Here is a 21,162-nt window from a genome sequence, read left to right as displayed (position 1 = left end):
ACTGCGCCACCAGGGAAGCCCTATACTTTACTTTTGAAATCAGACTTATTGAAATATAATTTTCATAGTGTAACATTTGCCCTTTTTAGGTGTACAGTTCTATGAATTTTGACAAATAAACATGCAGTCATGTAATCACCCCTGACAATCAAGATACAGGACACTTCCAACACCCCAAATAGTTCCCTCATGCCCTTGATGACAATGATGATGAGATTATTATTAACTGAACTCCATAATGTACTCAGATTTCCCTAGTTTTTACCTTTTGTCTTTTTTTCTGACCCAGGATCCCACCTAGGTTACCATACTACATTTAGCAGTCAGGTTTCCTTAGGTTCCCCTTGACTATGACAGTTTCTCAGACTTTACTTTTTTGACAGCCTTAACAGTGTTGAGGAGTACTAATCAGGTATTTTATGAAATAGCCCTCTATTGAAATGTTTTCCTGACGATGTTTTTTTCATGATCAGATTGGGGTTATGGGTTTTGGGGTGGAAGACTGCAGAGGCAAAATGCCATTCTGCTCCTTTTACATCAAGGGTACCTGCCCATTAATCTGATATAGCAGGCTTCCCTGTAGCGCAGTGGTTAAGAATCCGCCTGCCAATGCAGGGGACACGGGTTCAAGCCATGGTCCGGGAAGATCCCACATGCCATGGAGCAACTAAGCCCATGTGCCACAACTACTGAAGCCTGCGCTCTAGAGCCCGCAAGCCACAACTATGGAACATATGTGCCACAACTACTGAAGCCCACATGCCTAGAACCTGTGCTCCGCAGCAAGAGAAGCCCATGCATCACAATGAAGAGTAGCTCCCACCCGCCACAACTAGAGAAAGCCCCCTTGAAGCAACGAAGACCCAACACAGCCAAAAATAAATAAATAAAATAAATAAATTTATTTAAAAAAATCTGATATAGCACTGCTGACATTGACCTTGATCACTTGGATGAGTTAGTGCTTATCAGGTTTCTCCACTGTGAGGCTCTTCCCCTTCCTCCCTTTCATACTGTCCTCTTGGAAGGAAGTCACTACGTGCAACCTACACTTGAGGAGTAGGGAGCTATGCTCACTTCCTGGAGGGAATAGATAAGTTATTTGCAATGTTTTGCCCTGAAGATTTGTCTCCTCTGCCCCATTTACTTACTTACTCAACCATTTATTTATTTTTATCTTATGAACTCATAGATTCTTATTTTATACTTTGGGTTATAAGCTAATACTATTTTATTTATATTATTGCTCAAATTGTTCCTGTTTTGGCTATTGGGAGCTCTTTCAGTTGTCTCCTATGTCCCTTTGCTGTACCCCCATCATTGTGGGGTTTTTTCCTTTGAGTGCTCTCTTGCTTTCTGTCACTACACAATGCTACAGCTCATCTGGTCTATTTCCTGCCCCAGTCCTAGAATCAGCCAATTTTCCAAGAAGCCTTGGTATCTTTTATTGGAGGATGGTGTTAAGAATCTAGATCTGGGCACTAGGTGTGGTTATTGCTACTGGCGTGTTGCTTCTAGGCCCTCTCAGCTGACCCAGCATGAAGTGCTTTTTTCTCTCCAATTTAAAAAGTTTTTTTTTCAAATCTACAGAAAGCCTGAAATAGCACAGTGAACAACTTTATATGCTTTACCTCAATCCTTTTATTCCTCTGAACCATTTGAAAATAAGTTGTGGACAGCATGACATTTCATCCCTAAACTCCCCAGCCATGACAATCAAAAATATCTCAAAACATTGACAAAGGTTCCCTGGCGTCACAGTCACCTCCAGTTGAAAGTCATTGGTCTAGACACTTTCGTCGAGGTTCCTAGGTGATATTGTTAATATATCACATCAGGAAACACATGATGTTATGTTGTATGGAACTAATGATGGTAATGTTAAGTGTAATAACTTGGTTAAGTTGGTATCAGCAAATCCCTCCATTGTAGTTAACTAGTAATTATGGAAGTCCTTTGAGTCTGTGTGATTATTGTGTTCCCGAACAATTCTCCACCTAAAGATTGTAGCATCCACTCATAGTTCTCCCTCGAATCAATACACTAGGGGATGTAAAATGAAGATACTCTAATTATTCCCTTGGATATATAGCAGGTGAAATCTTACTGTAAAGAGCTTTCTCCCTTTTTCTATTTTCCCATCGCTTCCTTCCTCTCTTCTTTAAATATCATTCTTTTTTTTTTTAAGAAGATGTTGGGGGTAGGAGTTTATTTATTTTTGCTGTGTTGAGTCTTCGTTTCTGTGCGTGGGCTTTCTCTAGTTGTGGCAAGTGGGAGCCACTCTTCATCGTGTTGCGCGGGCCTCTCACTATCGCGGCCTCTCCTGTTGCGGAGCACAGGCTCCAGACGTGCAGGCTCAGTAATTGTGGCTCACGGGCCTAGTTGCTCCGCAGCGTGTGGGATCTTTCCAGACAAGGGCTCGAACCCGTGTCTCCTGCATTGGCAGGCAGACTCTCAACCACTGTGCCACCAGGGAAGCCCCCTAAATATCATTCTTGATGCATAGATTATTTTTATTAATTGAATTGTAATCTTTATCATCTTTTTTTTGGTTGATGCTCAAATTGTCCCAGATTAGCTGGTGGGAGCCCATTCACACTAATTACTGTGTCATATGTTGTGAATATGTAACCCACCTACATGGTTCAAATCAAAACTATGTAAAAAGGTATACCTAGAAAAGGCTCACTCCCATTCCTTTTACACTTTTCTCTGTAGGTAAGCATTTTCATTAGTTTCTGATGTATCTTTTCTGTGTTTCTTATTTAAAAATAAGTAAAAAATGTATATATGTGTGTGTGTATAATATATATATATACACATATATACACACACATATACGCATATGTTTTATTTCACCATCTATTCTTACCAAAAAGGTAGCATACTATGTACATCTTTTGGCGCCTTGCCTTCTACTTAACAGTGTATCGTAAAACCACCGTCAGTTCATACAGACCTTGCTCTTTTATGGCTGCATAGTACTCCATTATGTATGTGTCCTTCAGTTGATTCAATGAGTTTCTTCCACAAGAAGGCATTTAGGTTGTTTAGAATAGTTTACACCACAAATAATGCCACAATGAATAACATTGTGAATATGCTTGGTTTTTTTTCTTTCAGTAACGTAAAATTTTTCAAATTTGTGTATATTTTCCCCCAAGAGTAGGGACTATTGCTGTTTTAGTAAGTACGCAAATATTAATCAGTTTTCATCACCCATTTCTGAGCCAAGATAAAGGCACATTAATCTCTATTTTATCGATATGGTAAGGAAGTAAAGAGATCTTATGCAATTTGATTAAAATCAGTCATTAAGTCAATGCTGATGTAGGTATGGGCCCCAAATCTTAGGTTATAGTCAAGTGTCAAGTGTCAAAATGATTCTATTTGCTTATCCTCTCAATTAATGAAGAAATGTAATTTAGAACACTTAGATTTATCTTAGTTGAAATTTCCATTTAAGATATTGGTTACAAAGACAAAGAATTTGGCATCAAATCCTCTTAGAATAAAATGATATTATGTAAAATGCTATCCGTTTGTTTTCAGCCTGATAAAAGGCCCATAGACACAGTCTGACTAGAGAAAACGTATCTAAATCCATGTGTGTCCTGAGCCATGCATCTCTGCTTTGAATTTGGGCAACGCTCAAATTCAATTCAACAAACGTTTACACATTTATTGTGCTTTTATTATACCCTAGACATGCTGCTAGTTCTTGTGGGAGCAGTGTATATGTCACAGAGTTTGTTCTGAAGTAGTTTACTCTCTAGGCAGAAAGATGTGTACACACCAAATATTACACAAATCAGCAGTAAAAAGTATTATCATTGGCCTACAAACCAGGGGAAACAAGCAAAAAGAGTTAATTCTATTGGAAAGATGAACAAAAGCTTCAGAGATAAGATGATAATTGATTTCAGCTAAGACAATACAAAAATAAATAAGGTTCAACATATAGAGAGTTAATAAATTAAGAGAAATTTTCCAATTTCAAATTAGAAATTAGCAGAATGTTCTATGTCACCCTCTCCTGCAATCCTACTACACTGTGTACATCTCTCTAGTCTGGCAGCTTGACTTGTAAAAGATTTGGTTCCAGGTGTGTCACTTATGGCAGCCAGAGAGGGCCTCACAGCAGAATCACAGTCATATCACCTTTGAATTCCCACTGCCCAGGCCAGCACTCTGCACATAGTAGACAACTGAAGTCTCTTAAAGGAGGGAATGAAGTATTTTAATAGCACTTTGTAAAGTGAATCAAACTTTCTAATTTATCTCTTTTTTTGAAAACTGATTCTTTTGGATTTTGAGTCCCCAGATTGCTGGGGTCTGCTATGGAATCCATCATCCAGGAGAGACATCTCAGTCTCATCTTTAACTGAATCAGCTAAGAGAAGGGTGGGTACAATACAGATCATGGTTGTTACTGTTCCCACCCCCATGCCAAGATTCTCACTGATCCACACACATTCATCCACCTCTTTAAACCTGAGAGCCAAAATCATACGTTTGAGATTTTATAGACAGACACACACACACACACACACACACACACACACACACACACCCCTCCATGATGCATAAAGATGTTAGCATGGACACATAACACACGACAGCAGAGGTATAAAAAGAGACCACAGAATTTAGCAGGGAAAATGGGCAAACCAATGGGCAAATATGGTCCAAAATGGACAAAAAAGTGAAATCAAGGTAGTCAAAAACATTTATCATTGCTCCCTGTAAGAAAGGCTACGTCCCATCTCTTCACAAGAAACGCTGGGATTTACTCATCTTTTAGATTTTAATACTTTTATTACTTAGTTTAGATCTATTTTTGTTTCCCAGAAAATTAGTATTTTATCCTTAAATCTCTGACTCTAAGTGCTACCCCCTTCTTAAGTGGGAGTTATTATTATATTTTATTTTCCAATAATATATGCTCCATTGTATAGTGGAAGGTAATGGGGGAATTGTATTCCAGTTCCTCAAAACTCTGTTTTGTAGTTACATATATTATAGATAATATGTCTTTCCATTGAAGGCAGACAGACGGTGATGGTCATCAGATAAATTATAACTCATGTATAATAGTTAAGAATTAAGGGAATCTATTAGGTAAGGCCAATGAAAAGTCTACTTAATCCTGGCACAGTCTAACCCCCTGCAACTTCATGAGTGCTTTATGAAGCATGGGCTTCACTGGCAACTTGTTAGAAGTGCAAATTCTTAGGCCCCACTCTAGACCCCTGAATCAGAATCTGCATTTTAACAAATCCCCCTAGTGATGTGTGTGCACATTGAAGTTTTAGAAGCATGAGTCAGCCAGTCACAGGGTTTCATGGAAACTCTATGAAGAGAGATTATCTCATCCATCTTTAATTTAGGTTGGGTTTCCTTTCAAAGATCCGTAAGACCAAGTGCCAATTATGTCAATATCTTGCCTAAATTTACATTAAGATACACTCTTGGAGTTTGGTGGCCTCCCGATTTTTCATTTTGCATCCAATCCAATGGTGCTGTGTGATACACCCTGTTCCGCAGGAGAACCAGGCGTGCATGGGGAGAAAGGAGAAGGCAATAATTTGAACTAGAGAATTATATGGAAGACTGGCAAGTGCTTTTCATTGTATGATGGGGATTTTAAACTCTACTGACTCCATGTTGCTTTCCTCTCAAAAGATTGTCTTGGGCTCCAAGCAGTAGAACCATTTTTGCAAAGGAAAATTCCCAAACTTCTGAAAAGCTTTTGTGTTTCATATATGGAGTGAGTTAGAGTAATTATGTATTTCTTTGCTTGAGTTTATTTCTCTCCCACCATCACTCATTTCAAAATTGTCACCTTGAGAGGCTAAGCAGAGGCCGAGTTCCAGGCACCCTGAACTGTGGTTGCTGTAGGTATCACCTGCCAACTAGCTAACAACCAGAGGAAAAGATACCTGTCCTTTCCTAAACTTGAGTTTCGCGAAGACTAGTGACCTATCCATTGCCTCAAAAGGGAGCATCTCTCACTGTGACCCTGTTTACGTGGAAGTGAGCCTACTTAATGGATACTGATGGTGACGGTGATGATGACAACAATGACAAGAGTCCCTGTTGAAGGAATGACAGGATGCGGATGTGTGAAGAAGGACACAGTTATTTCAACTCTAAGGAAAAAGGGAGATGACGTACCTAAACTGCATCCCAGACACCCTTCTTCACAAGGCATGCATTCTTCGTAGTCTGGGTCTTGGACTTCACCTATACAATAAGAGGAGTAAAAAGCACAATTTCATTTTCACTGAATGGAGACCCATTATTTGCTATAAAAATATGTTGGCGTGTAGCTTATTTTCAAGCAAATCATAGAGCAATTATGAAACCCACAACCATGATTGAGGATATATGTGTCACCCACATTTTATCTCCTTCTATTAATTTAATAGATAAGATTAGTTTGATTGGGTACAAACAGCACAAAGTTGGACTGTATGCCATGCAACTAGTTTTGAAATCAAGTTGGTAGGTTTTATTTATTAAAGAAGTAAGTTCAGTTTCTGGGAACATAGTTGGGTATATAAGTGATGAAGCAGCCTTACCTTGTCCACACTCTAACTTCTGGCAGGTGCGGTTGGAGGGCACCAGGAAGTAGCCACGCCCACATCGTGTGCAGGCGTGTGAGCTGTGGCAAAGCTCACAGTTGTCCGGGCAAGGCCGGCAGGTGTGGCCCTCGTCAGGGTAGTGGCCTGTGGGGCAGTTCTCCCGGCACTCTCCCCAGTACAGGAACCGCTCTTGGCCGTGCTTATCTAAACAGATAGCAAAATTAAAAGAAGGAAAATGTACAAAATTAACCATGAAGGTAATATAACTGAAGTCATTTTATTAAAAAGATATGACCAACTGCTTTTGCTCCCAATAGACCAGAAAGATAAAAATGGTTGAATAGAAAATGCAGTATCTTTGAACTTGTAGTTGAAAAGACTTCCTTGGGCTCCTTTTGGTGTCTGTAGGAGCTCACAGAGTTGGGGACTATAGAGATCCCATGAGAATAAACAAATGCTTGATGATAGATGCATTTCTATGATAGTGCAATCTTTTAGAATGATTTTGAATTCTGTTATCAAAATCACACACTTGTGTTAACTGTATAGGGACTGACTTTTTGCACAGCTACCAATCCTGTGTTGATAGTCTGTTGAAGCACTCAACCAAACATGCCTCTTTGACTCCTTTATATGAATTCCTGGAAGTTCTGAGCGGCTGTCAACATTGGACTCTACAAGGAAAGAATCAGCAGTACTCCCAGTATGAGACTGTGGGAATCTGCTCCTGCAGAAGACCCAATGTTGCCCCTGGAGGGAATGGAAAATTCTAATCAATTCCAAGCTATCATAATCAATGCAAAAGGATTCTAATCGGTTCTAATCATACACTTAAACACATAAGATTAATGCAGATGCACCTAGAGGCCTCCTACCTCCCACCCCCTGGAGTTTTTGCTTGTGCTAAGTGTGCCCAGGGCATCCATCTTCTCTGAATCAGGTCTCCCACATGCCCCTGGCTCTGAAAATATCTGCATTACCTAAAATAACTGGGCCTAGAATTCACTCATAATGTGATCTACCACACGAAGACCCAGAACCATTGACCTTCAAGATGCAAGGCTGTTGGGACTTCCCTGGTAGTCCAGTGGTAAAGAGTCTGCCTTCCAATGCAGGGGACATGGGTTCGATCCCTGGTCAGGGAACTAAGATCCCACATGCCGCGGGGCAACTAAGCCCACGTGCCACAACTACTGAGCTTGCATGCCTCAACTAGAGAGCCTGCGTGCTGCAAACTACAGAGCCCATCCACCCTGAAACCCATGCGCCACAACTACAGAGCCCACACACCCTGGAGCCCTCATGCCACAACTAAAGAAGAGAAAACCTGCAGGCCACAACTAGAGAGAAGCCCGTGCACCACAACGAAGAGCCTGTGTGCCACAACTTAGACCCAATGCAGCCAAAAATAAATAAAAAGTAATAAATAAATCTCTTTTTTAAATTTCAAGGCTGCTGAATTTGTAAAGATAGCACTAACCCCATGTTACAAGTGCAAAATCTGAAAGTCAGTATAATATTGAATATTAGATTGAACCACATGAAATTGCTCACATTCGACAGTTTTTTACCTGTAAACTAGGCACTTTCAAAGGTTTTAACCTAATGTTCTTATGTGATTAAAGCCCTATTTCAAATACAATTTAAAAATCACACCCTTGGATTATGGACTCTGAAGCTCCCTTTTTTCTGATGGTGATTTCATGCCAGAAGTCTGCTGGTTCCCATGGGACAAAGAAAATAAAGAAAGTGTCCAAAGAGGTGGTAGAAAAAAGTGTTTGCAGTCTCCAAGTCAGACCTGGAAGAACATTATCCTCTAAGGGAAGGAGAGCGTTTGGGAGGATGTAATGTGCGTTTGGTGATTCTACAGCTATAGATCAAGGTTGTGGAGCACAAAACCCCAATCTGGTGGGACCTCGAATCTCAGAAGACCACAAAAAGGTCAACTTTCCAAGTTTTGTTCTTCTCATTTCTACCATGACTCATTGAGAAAAGATTCTGTTTTACAAAGTGCCAACCTTCTCACATGTAGGTAGGAATATGTTAGGGAGAGCAGTGAAAAGCTCTCCTCCATCCAGCTGTTGCTATACATTCCCTACACCTTCACATGATGTCAAATCAAGATCCAGAGGCTTAAGGGAAGCTTGGCATATGGTGAGTTCTAAATATATATTTGTTGAACGACTGAATGAATGAGTGAGTGAATTCGTATTTGTCAATATTCCTATTTTTCCAACATATCTAACTGGATCAACAATCTTTTTTAAAAAATTTATTTATTTAAATTTATTTATTTTTGGACTTCCCTGGTGGCGCAGTGGTTGAGAGTCCGCCTGCCGGTGCAGGGGACACAGGTTCATGACCCGGTCCAGGAGGATCCCACATGCCGCGGAGTGGCTGGGCCCGTGAGCCATGGCCGCTGAGCCTGAGCGTCTGGAGCCTGTGCTCCGCAACGGGAGAGGCCACAACAGTGAGAGGCCCGCATACCACAAAAAAAAAAAAAGAAAAAATTATTTATTTTTGGCTGCGTTGGGTCTTCGCTGCTGCGTGCAGGCTTTCTCTAGTTGCGACGAGTGGGGGCTACTCTTCGTTGCGGTGCGCAGGCTTCTCATTGTGGTGGCTTCTCTTGTTGCAGAGCATGGGCTCTAGATGTGCGGGCTTCAGTAGTTGTGGCATGCAGGCTTCAGTAGTTGTGGCTCACGGGCTCTAGAGCACAGGCTCAGTAGTTGTGGCACATGGGCTTAGTTGCTCCATGGCATGTGGGATCTTCCCAGACCTGTGATCGAACCAGTATCCCCCGCATTGGCAGGCGGATTCTTAACCCCTGCGCCACCAGGGAAGTCCCTGGATCAACTATCTTAAAAATGAATGATGATGGGTTCAGATATTAGAGGAAATGTTCTCCAGTTCCATTTTATTATTTATTTATTTATTTGGTTGCACCAGATCTTAGTTGCAGCTTGCCGGCTCCTTAGTTGCGGCACGGTGCCTCCTTAGTTGTGGCATGCGAACTCTTAGTTGCAGATGCATGTGGAATCTAGTTCCCTGGGCAGGGCTCAAACCCAGGCCCCCTGCATTGGGAGTGTGGAGTCTTACCCACTGCACTACCAGGGAAGTCCCTCCAATTCCATTTTTATTGTTCAGATATGGCTTTGCTATTTGGACCCCTCTGGGTATTATAATTTGGGTTTAAAGGACAGAGATGTAAAGGGTCTTGTTGTTTAAAATACACTGACCGTGCAAAAGGAAGTCACTTAGGTGCCTTAACAATGGCCAGCTTTCCCCACGTGATTGGTTCAGGATTATGCCGAGATTTGATCTTTCTACTAGCTTGATAGCATGGCAGCTCACTTAGCTTTGGATGACTATTTGGACACCTCAGTGACTCGAATATCATGCGTAAATTTTTGGCTACTTGCCCAGAGTCTCAGAACTTAAGTTCATGTAATGATAGGGGGGGAGAGGCCGGTTCTTGTAGTAGAAGTGCTGATATTTTTGTTATGGGACAAAGCCGTTCATGAGGTAATAGGAGACAAGAGTTAAAAATCAAGGAACTCCAAAAGAGGTTCAGATTGGCTTTCATTTATACTGAGGAGTAATTAACTGCTTCCAGAGTATTTCTGGGCGACCGATTTTGTTAGAAGAGAAGGTGGACCAACGTGAAGGCATTGGATATCTGCCGGAGGAGAGGAAGGTTGAGGGTTGAAAGGCAGGAAGGGAACAGGATTGCTGGAAAGGATGAAAGAAAGGCTGAGGGACTCTGAAAATAAACTTTATGAAGTTTACTCCAACACTTTGCTTACTGAAGCTGTTGTATGATTGGTAGAAGTTAGCTTCGGGCTCAGTTTGGTAGAGGATAAACCTGGAAGAGAGTTTAGAGTGGATTTTCACTAATAGAGCTGCAGATCTGCCTTTCCAAAAGGATTCAGACCCAACATTAACAAAGTTACAATTAAGCAAGGGGTGAAATTTCTACAAAGAGATGGGACAGGCTTATGTGTGGAGGTGGGACTCCCTAGCCAGAGGAATTTCAGCCTTTGAATAAAGCTTATTGATATAGAACTGCATCCGTTCCATCATCTGTCTTCTGCAGCACTGCCTCATGGATTAGCTGCACTAATAAAACCCTGCTAATCAGAACCCGCTCAACATTTCCCTCTTCAGGAAGCCTCCTGTTCTCGCTACCGCTGAAAGTAGTGACCTGTAGTAGGGTTGCTACCATTCATTCTGTCTCTATCTAATATCTTCCTGTTTTATAATACATGAGGACACACCCCTCTGTTAGATCGTAAAACTCCTTGAAAGTGAGTATCATGCTATTATTTACTGCATTTTCCATGGTACCTATGTAGGGTAACTTATACGTGGGAGGGGCACAATACATTTTTAAAAATTATTGATGTATAGTTGATTTAAATGTTGTGTTTATCGCATGTGCTTGTGAGCTTGACAGCTCCCCAATCCTCAGACTTTTCTGATGAGATCAGTGGTAATATTAACAAATGTAAAAAAAATAGCTGTGCTTTTTTTCTGCTATACAGAGAAGTAGCTCAGCTATACATATATATATGTGTATTTCATATTCTTTTCCATTATGGTTCATCACAGGATATTGAATATGGTTCCCTGGGCTACGTAGTAGGACACTGTTGTTCATCCGTCCCATATAATAATTTGCGTCTGCTAATCCCAAACTCCCAGTCCTTCCCTCCCCTACCTCCTCTCCCCCTTGGCACCACAATACATTTTGTTAAGAGAACAGGTTAAACGCAGACTTTGAAATAGAAAACACAGAAGAAATGTCAGGGCATTTTATGTGTGGATTGGTCCAAGTAACCATAGGTTGCTTAGAACGTTTTAGATACTTGTTTAGCATTTAAGCTACTCCTTAGCTGTGTATATATATGAAGATTTAGTGTGTTTTAAGTGTGAAAGGGAATTTAGATGCCATCTTGTCCATTCTCCTCCTTTTTACAAACATGGAGAGACTTAAAGAGGTGAAGTGATTGGGTTAGTGTCTTCTAGTTTATTAGTGACAAAGCCGAGACTAGAATCCAGGTTTTCTGATCGATATTGTTTCTACTGAACCATACATTCATCCATCTATTTACTGTGTGCCTTCTATATGCCAGATTCTGTGCCGTGCTTGAAATACGGCAGAAAACAGGTAGAAACCATTGACTGCTCTTACAGGGCACAGAGTCTGATGGACAAGGTAGATAGCAAGGGTGAGGAGGCCTGTGAGTGGGAAGTGCTGGGCTCCAAGGGTGCTCACATGAAGGGGGCTTAGCCTAGACAAGAAGGTTAGGGCAGCCTTCACTGAGGAAATGACATTGAAATGGAGGCCTAAAGGATGAATAGAAGGAGATCAGGTAGACAGTGGCTGCGGAACATCTCAAGGGAAGTCTGAACAGCTAGAGAGACTGAAATGCTCGCAGGAGCAAGCAGGTACAAACAGTAACAGTAGTAATAGTAGTGATAATAATAAGAATTGCTAATATTTATTGAGTACTTCATATGCACCCCACCCCATTCTAAGTGCTTTATTATTTTATCTCATTTCATTTTCATAATAATCCTAGAAGAAGGCAGCCATGATCACCATCTTACAGATGAGAAAGGGAACAGAATAAGCAGGCTACAGGTAAAATTTGACAGATATACTTTGTTTATATACGAAACACAAAGAAATCATTTTAATTTTTACAAAGAAATGTGTTATCTCTCATTTTTCTGCAAATGCACGATGCTCTTCATTTATTCTTCATTTTTCTTGGTTTTATTACAAGCAAGAACGAAGCTAAATAATTCTCTCCTATTAGAAAAACCGTGTAAATGTCATGATGGTGGTAACTGAGAGCCTCAAGATTAGTGAGACAGCTGGGAGGGGTGGGGACTGTGATGAATTGGAGAGCAGCCCCGATGGTCTCCAGTCAACCATTTGGGGGCCATATGGAGCAGTGTTGCCAGATCTTCCAAGTTTTCAAGAGAAACCAAAAACCCAGGTTTTTATTTGAAAGTTTCCAATTTGGCTCAAATTTTAAAGTGTTCTGTAGGTCAAATAAGATATGAATTAGTCCCCCATGAAGTCAAAGTGGGGGGCAACATATGTAGGGAGACTGGAGAGGAGTCAAGGGTCAAACTACAGAGGACTTGAGAGATCATGGAGTATAATTTAATGACAGCAGAAACTTTAGCATTGCTAAGGCTGGGACGGAAAAGGTCATATTTGTGTTTGGAAAAGATTACTCTGTTCCCACAGGGCTCTGACAACTTCTAAATGGCATAGCTCAGGGCTGAGGAGACCCTGACCCAACCTCTATTACGCTATTTCTCTTAAAGACCAAATATGTCTGCCTTAATTTCCTAGCTTTTCACTTTCACCTCAATGAGTCTTAGTTTTGTCTAGCTCATGTCTGTCATCGTGTTTGCATGCCCTTTCTTTCCTCTTCTCTGGAAAGACATCTCTTAGTTTCTCTCTCATCTCCTCAGGGGCAGCGGGTCTGTGTCTCCAACAATTTGAACTTGTGTCCTGACAACAAGCAGAAACTTCAAGGTTGTACATACTCTTTAATGAACAGACAGCTGTCTAATCTCACCCCCTTGTCCCCAGAGATGAAGCTTTTTAGTCAAACCAAATAATGTCCAGTGGGTGAGCAGGTCTGTAGCAGGAAGAAGAGGCAAGCAACCAGACTCCCTCACCTACTCCACAGGAGGTGCAGTTGGAGGGCTCATCTCCTTGGCATTCTTGGCAGGTGGAGTGGCATGGATGGCATTGGTTCTTAAATTCAAATTTGCCCGAGGGACAGTTCAAAACGCAGCGACCATCATCAAAAATCCTAGAAGAAACCAGACTTTTAGAGTTTGTAAGAGTGACTTTATGGAATGGTGTTAAGTATAGAACATGTGGTGTTTGTGTTTCGCTGCACACTCTTGGTTTCATTGTTCGAGAAACAAGGGTGATGCCTGGGACTGATCATCTTAGAACATGGGGAATATTGGTCATGTACTCATCCTTGGCCAGAGATTTGGACCCAACAGCAGGCATGCCAGGAACTGGTTGGGGATGTAATCTTGATTCTGGTTTCAAACAAATTAACCAGTACCCCGGGGATTAAACCCACACTGTAGGCTCCAGCCAAACCCGGCCAACACTCAGATGGAGGTCTTTGAACTTTGAAGACACCAGATGGGTTTTTGAATCCAGAGGCCTTGGAGTAAATATTCTTTCTTTAGTTATCAGCATGCGCACACTTTGCAATGGGAATGTCAAGTCCAAGGGCTCCCAAAGAAGCACCATCCTGTAGTTTAGGTGCTACTTATAAACTTGACCTACACATATGGCAAGTAATCCATGAATTCTGATTCCTTTTTTAAAATTAATTTTTTATTGGCGTATAGTTGATTTACAATGTTGTATTAGTTTCTGCTGTACAGCAAAGTGAGTCAGTTATACATACACACATATCCACTCTTTTTAAAATTCTTTTCCCATACAGGTGATTACAGAGTATTGAATAGAGTTCCCTGTGCTATTCAGTAGGTTCTTATTAGGTATCTATTCTATATATAGTTGAACTCTGTCATTTTTGCAAGTATTTCCTGATGTATAGGGTACCACAGTCTCTATTTTCTGACCATGTTTGCCATCACCTACAAGGGCACTGCAGATAAGTTAGCATGTGGGCTTCTAAAATCTTTGGTTTTATACACATACTATATATATATATATATATATATATATATATATATATATATATATATATATATATATATATATATATATGTACCATAATGTGATGGTTAATGTTTTCAAAGTTTTGCTTCTTCTTTCCCTTGGAGGTAATCCCAAGAGCAAACGTGATGAAGTAAATTGTGTCCAAGAATTTTCCTCAGCAGAAAATCCACAATGTCTAAGTGCAAGAGTCAGATGGGTCATGTGAATGGATGAAGTGAGATGGGGAGCTCCACCCTCAGAGTTTCTGTGGAGAGAGAGCCGAGATTCTGTATTTTTCACAAGTTCCTAGATGATGTTCATGGTGCTGGTCTAGAGAGCATACTTGGAGAGCTTCTCAGTGGTAGTCTGGGTTACTATGGAATTTGCTAAATGATTCCTACCTAAGTAATACAGGTGATGCCAAACTGGCATCTCAGAGAGCTCCCTTAGAGCAGTAGTTACTGTGTCAGTCGTGAGGGTGTGATGCCTCCAAGGGTGTGATGGTGGCATCCACTGAAGGCCTGCAAACAAAGCTAGGCTTTTTCTCTCTCTCTCTCCCCAGTCTGAATGTCACACAGAAGGCCAGGTGTAGGTCTTGAGCAACTCATTCCTGGGGTGGTATTTAACTTGTCTAAATCCCTCTGTTTCTATAGCTAGAATCAGCCCTAAATGGAGGATTGGTATTTCAATACCAGGTTTGGAGGAAATTGGGGTGGGGACAAGGCATCTTGAATATGTGTTGCTGCAGTTGCAGTCTCCCATCTGTCCCTGAAAGTCTGTGTCATTTGCATCTGTTTGGAAACAGAATGGGATTAAGGCCAAGCATACAAGAAGGACACCTCGTTCTTGGATCCTCAGCCCCTCAGGCTCTGGTCACCATACCCAGCGTCACTGGAGTCAACAATCCTTTTGGCCTGCTGCAGAGTGTGGAATCCCAGCCCTAACCAGACATGCACACACAGCTGGTTGTCCAAGTCAAAACAGATCTCCTGCACCATGACCCGTAAAGAGAAGACTGTGCTCCAGACTTTTAGCTGATGGCACTAATGCCAGCTGGGAATATCCTGGTCCCACCCTTGCTCTGGTTTTTTAGCTAGAAGATTTGTCAAGGAATAATTTGGTTGTAGCTACTTAAAAAAACGGAAACAAAACAAAAACCTCCCTTTAAGAAAAAACTATGTAAGAGCTTTCTGAGGATTTTAAACAAGTGAACTACTCTGTTCTCCACTGAAAACGAGAATGGGGCATGTTTATTTGTGAAGGTTCATTTTCTTGCTAAATTAAGTTGAAAAAGAGATGGAAAGTACATCTTGTTCTTTATAGGAAGAGATGACAGATGGGTTTGGGGCAATTATTTCTCTTGAGAGGGGTGATCTAATACTGTCAATGGTTGGAACCATTTAAAACCCTTCGCGAACTTGGGTGGGTACGGAGGTGAAGCAGATGGCGTAGCGCTGTCATGTTTATGTAGGGAAGGGGCTGTCTTTCTTACTTGAGAGCTTATTTTAAGAAAGTACCAAGCAAATGATTGTGCTTCAAACCACCTCCCTCTCTCTCTACCCTGAAGAAAGCACAGGTGACATACCCAGTTTTTGTAAGAACGTGATTCTTTATAAAGATTGAATGATAAGGACAACAGTCGTGCTTGAGTGAAGGCACTGAATTACATCATCTCTTGCAACCTCCCCATCCCGCTCAAGAACAATTGCTAAGGAACTTGAAGAAAAGTCCCATTTCAAGTGACACAGATTTCTACCACCAACAACAAATCTCCCCTAGTGGGGGAGCAGAGATATGTTGTTCTGGGCCCCATGGGGCTGATGAAAATTTTCTTTAAAGCGAACTCAAGCCATCTCTGGGACCACCAATCATCTAGTCTGTGGATTTCTAGGACACTCAGGCAAGCTCATCTCTGCAGGGGAAGCCCTTCTCTTCCCAAGTCACGTACGCTCTTGGCCTTTTCATAAGCTGTGAACCATTCCAGGTCCAACAGGCTCATGGAAAGGAAGACGGTGGCAAAACCAAGTGCTGAAGAGCTGGGCAGAGGTGAAGTTCTCAACATTGGAACTAAATTTTCCAGAAGCCCCAGGGTGTGTGTGTGTGTGTGTGTGTGTGTGTGTGTGTGTGTGTGTGTGTGTGTGTGAGAGAGAGAGAGAGAGAGAGAGAGAGAGAGATGTGAACTGGAACAGAAGAGTTGCAAGTCAGAGTTAGCTGGTCCTCTGCGCTGATCGTTGGTTTGGTCTAACTAAAGCCATCACAAGGGCATTTACTGTAATTTCCTGGCACGTTAACTTTGTAACAGAATGAAATCCCGCAAAGGATTTTTTTTTCCTGAATTCTTGAAACAGATCAAATAAAACATTTGAGGGTGGGTCAGAAAACGTTTACATGCTTTTAATTAGTTCATAGACTCCGCAGTTCCTTCAGGACTGGGTTGGGAAATTAGCTCATGCAGTGAGGACCACGGCATTACAGAGCTAGATGTGTTAAATAGCGGTGGCAAAGACGATACTTGCTTCCCCCAACTTTTTAATCATCTTGAAGGAGCTGATAAACCCAAAGGTTTATAGAAATGTAGAGGGAAAGCTAGAAGATGAAGAGAGAGCTTTTCAAGTTTCAACTTCCTTTAAAACAACTTCAGAGTTGAATTATTTTTTCAAATTTTATTATGGAAATTTTAAACATATATAAAATAAACAAGACATAACAGAACCCCCCCTATGTACTCATCACTCAGCTTCAATAATTGTCAACACATGGCCAATCTTATTTCATCTACATCCCCAGTGATTTACTTCCCTCTCATATTGTTTTGAAGAAAACCTCTAAGTTAAAGGTTAACATTCCTTTCCCAGATAAAAACTCCTTTAGGGATGACCTTAATTGTGCCAGGACTGGAGATACCCCAAAAGCTTAAGAATAGGAAGAAACTCAGAGTGACCAATAGTTTACTCTGTTTGCCTCACCTTACCCCTTACCCCCACCCCAGATCCATTTTCTGCCATTCTCTGACCTGCTATGCCTTGGAAGTGCCCACTAGAGACCGTGTCCCCAAGCTCACTTCCCTCACTTGTAAATGGTGTTCCCCATTGGCATCCAGGTGTTTCAGACAGGGAAACACCAGTAGGAGATCTGAGGGTGGGGGGAGAGAGAGACTGGGGTATTTATTCCACTGGAGCCACAACCTGGCTTCCTCCTCCCATGATTCTGGAGTGGCTATGTTCCCTCCAGCTCCAGTTTCTATCAGGCATCCCTTCTATGGCTACAGGGTTTGCTTCAGGCCTAGGGTGTTAAAGCTCCCCCAGTGTTCTGGTCCCTGAGTGCTTCACCAGCCCTTGACTTTGACCTCCTGAACCACCTATAAAAATCCATGGATTTGTACCTAACTCTGAGCTGGACATAAAGCAGGTGCTCAAGACCGTCTTGAGTAGACCTGATTCCACTCAAGGAAATACTTTGGAAAAACCTTAAGGAAAATACGTGGCTGCCCTTTGAGGACAAATAAGTCAACGACACCATCTTTCAAAATAATTTCTTTCTCCTCATCTTCTAACCCCTTTCTGGAAAATGCAGATAAGAAAAGTCAGCTAGTTCATTGCCATGATGCGGTGCCCTTTCTTGGATGTATTTGCAAGTAACTGACATCAAGGAAGAGAAATGGGGAAAGAAATGGAGCGCTCAGGGGGATGAGAAGAAAATTGTTCCTGAGCAATAGGATTTCCAGGAGGACACCTGTTTTGAGATCTATACACATGCTTTTCTATCTTCAAAAGCTAAAGAATAGGTTGCTAAAGCCTATTCAAGTGGCGCAGGAGGTGTACCTCTGATCTTCTTGTACCAATGAGCTTCGATTCTTAAAAAAATGGCCACTGATGGTAGCTGAATTTTTTTCTCACTTCTGGTGAGCCTGGGACAATCATAACTTCCACAATGTACACTGGACGATGGTAGCTGCCCTATTAAACAAGTGCTAAAAAATTCCCTTGGTTCAAAGATGTCCAAACATGCAATGGCATTTGATTGTTGATGTGAGGAGTTAGAGGAGCAAAAGGACCTATTTTCAAAATGTTGTCTGTATCTAATAGCATGCCTTGAAGCTGGCTTAAAGCAAACTCAAGAGGCATAGGTATCTTAAAGAGACACTTAGAAAATGTTATCACAGCATTAAGAATTCTTAATAAGACTGTTCTTTTGTGTTTCCTTCCTTTCCTCCTTCCCTCCTCTCACTCTCTCTCTTTCTCTTTCTGAGGGAGCTATTTGGAGAACCAAGCTCATGATATTAATTACACACTTCATCAAGTTCAATAACACATACATTTATTGAACTACGACTATGTGTTGATCACTGTAGGGGAATAAGGAGACAAATACACTACAGTTCCTACTCAGGGTATTACAGTCCTGATAAAGAATTAGGTGAAATGACTGTTGTTCAAGGCAGAGGGAACGTCCATCCTAGAGACTCGCCTGCCACTGGAGCAGCCTCATTATACTGGTCTTGGGAGAAACCTTGCTTCCTATGCATTTATCAGAGAAGATGAGGCCAACAAATATTAAGTGCTAGAATTAGAGGAGTGTTGATTAAAAATGCAACGGGCTCCCAACTCTCTTCATTATAAATTCTCAATGTATTAGCAAAGATGCTCATCCCATTCAGATACTTACTATTTACTCATTCATTCAGTTATCAAACACTGATTGAGTGCCTACTGTTTTCTTAGCACTGTGATAGGTAATGGAGTACAAAGATGAGTATTTCAAGGGGCTTACAGTCTAACAAGTAGGATTGTAAATCAATGTCTGAAAATGTCACAGGTGCACTTATGGAAGTTTGTACAGAGCACAGGGGAGCATAAAGAGGGTGAGGTTAATTCTATTGGAAAGAGGTAAAAAAAATGCTTTCATAGAACAGTTCACCCTTGAACTAACTCTAGAAATAGGGGTAGATATTTTATTAGCAGATGGAGATGATGGTTGAGGGATGGGTGTGCAGAAAGGGATGAGATTCTAGGCATCAAAGCCACCACCACCTTCACTGATGAGAAAGCCCCTGCAGTGTCCAGGGAACCGATTCTCACAGTGGTTACGGGGCATCATAGGGGGAGGACACTACAGACCTCTGACTTTGGGCCAGACCACAGCAGGTTTCTCTGTCAGGGGAAGGAGTTTGATTCTTTTTCTTATAGGCCCAAGGGGTGCTTCTAGGTGGTAAGCACCTCCTCTCTCCCTCCTGCATCTCATGAACTCCCAACCCCAGGAGATACAAGAAAGGTCGCTCACCTTGTGCTGGGGCAGCCAGTGCAGTCTTCCTGGGTTGGCCCCCGGCACTTGGCACACGAGGATTCACAGATCTGGCAGAGGCCGTGCTTGTCGACGTATTCTCCTGGGGAACAAAATCTAGTTGTTTATCACATTTCTGCATGGCAGTGCTGTCTGGGCTGTCAGTCTGAGAGCAGCCAGCTCCCTCTGTGGCTGCCCAAAAGCGATGGAGACAACGCAGAGAGAAGAGACCTTGAATGGCTTCAGTAGCCAGTCTGCTCTTCTCCCAAGGGCCCCGGAAGTTGGAACCTCAAAAAGTCATGAGGCATGACATAATTTTGGATCTAGTCAACATGTGTTACAGATTTTATAAGTAGGGAGAGGCTGGGGTGGGGGGCCGGGCGCCCCATAAGACCCCTTTACTGAGCTCCTACTGATGTTCCTGTTAAAACCTGAGGGCTCCTGGCCCATGACGAGCCCAGTTATAATCTTGGTTGAAGTCAAACCACGGGCAGGACCCACCCAGATCTTGTCCCACCGCTCTGGGGCGGGGGGATTGTGGTTACTAGTCAAAAATGGGAATTGAATCTTGGCTGACATTGGACAGATGTGAGCTGCATCTCACCCTGAAAGAGTAACGATAAAGAGATAGCCAGAGAATTCTTCATTGACTTAGAAAGTTTATCTCTCCCAAGGAAAGACCAAGATGAGGCCTTTCCACATGAACTTTCCATGAAGCAAGTTGAGCCTCATGAACTTGTGGACATTTAAAAAATTTCTCCCATGGCAAAGGTGGTGGAGAGAGGCCAACCTCATTGCAGGTGATAACCTCATGGTGGGTGTCTATTCATCGAATTCAACCCTCTATTGACACTACACTCATCCTCTTCTGACATTGTCTTAAAAAAAAAAAGTCAAAAAGTGTCTTCAGTCTGATTCAAAGAGCCACTTTGTGTGATTTGGAAACTGATCGTGCCCAGAAAATATAGGTTCAGATTTCAGTAGAGTCACAACCTTCACTTGCCTCCCACATCAGCCCCAACTTTCACAGCCCCTAAGCCTGTCTGCACATTGTTCATCTGAGATCCAGCCAGAAGAGTGTGGGAGCAAGATGCACCCTCGGTTTGATCGAGGGGTGTTACGCAGACTCCAAGGTTCACTGCCTGATTTATTGTAGTTGCCTTGCAAAAAGCCCTGGAAGCTTGGACCTGACTGGTGAGGAGTGTAGGGAAGTCTACCCCTCTGCCTTTTCCCATAGCTTTACTGCACTAGCAGAGTTGGGTAAGGTAAACCTTACCTACATAAGTCTTCCACTTGATAGCACTAAACCACAAAAGTGAAAATGAAGAGGCAACCAGCATTTGCCCTTAATGGCAGAAAAAGCCTTTCACAGAGAGTTATTCTATTGGTTTCGTTAACTAATGGGGAAAAGTACATACTCAGAGCAATGCAAGCATCTAACAGTGGCAACACGCAGCACATCTTGGACTCTGTTCTTCTGTGCCTTCTAATAGTTGCCAAGGTACGGTGTGGACCAGAAATCTGATACATAACCTTCAGAATGGGACTGTGGTTCTCAGCCCAGGAGTGACTCCCAGA

The 21,162-nt window shown here is 42.0% G+C and overlaps 1 protein-coding gene across 1 annotated transcript in view; it reads right to left on the bottom strand.

Annotated features, from left to right (window-relative positions):
* The window catches only part of PCSK5 (proprotein convertase subtilisin/kexin type 5), a 445,837-nt gene that overhangs the window by 74,890 nt on the left and 349,785 nt on the right, over positions 1–21,162 (bottom strand). The window contains 4 exon segments of the mRNA XM_033858183.2: positions 6,178–6,246; positions 6,585–6,791; positions 13,290–13,426; positions 19,585–19,687. Of these exon segments, the coding sequence (XP_033714074.1) occupies positions 6,178–6,246; positions 6,585–6,791; positions 13,290–13,426; positions 19,585–19,687 (516 nt within the window).

This window comes from Tursiops truncatus, chromosome 6 (genome assembly GCF_011762595.2).
Source record: "Tursiops truncatus isolate mTurTru1 chromosome 6, mTurTru1.mat.Y, whole genome shotgun sequence".
In the NCBI taxonomy this organism is placed as follows: domain Eukaryota; kingdom Metazoa; phylum Chordata; class Mammalia; order Artiodactyla; family Delphinidae; genus Tursiops; species Tursiops truncatus.
Note: the sequence above shows the minus strand (reverse complement) of the source record. Positions and strands in the feature narration are given on the sequence as shown.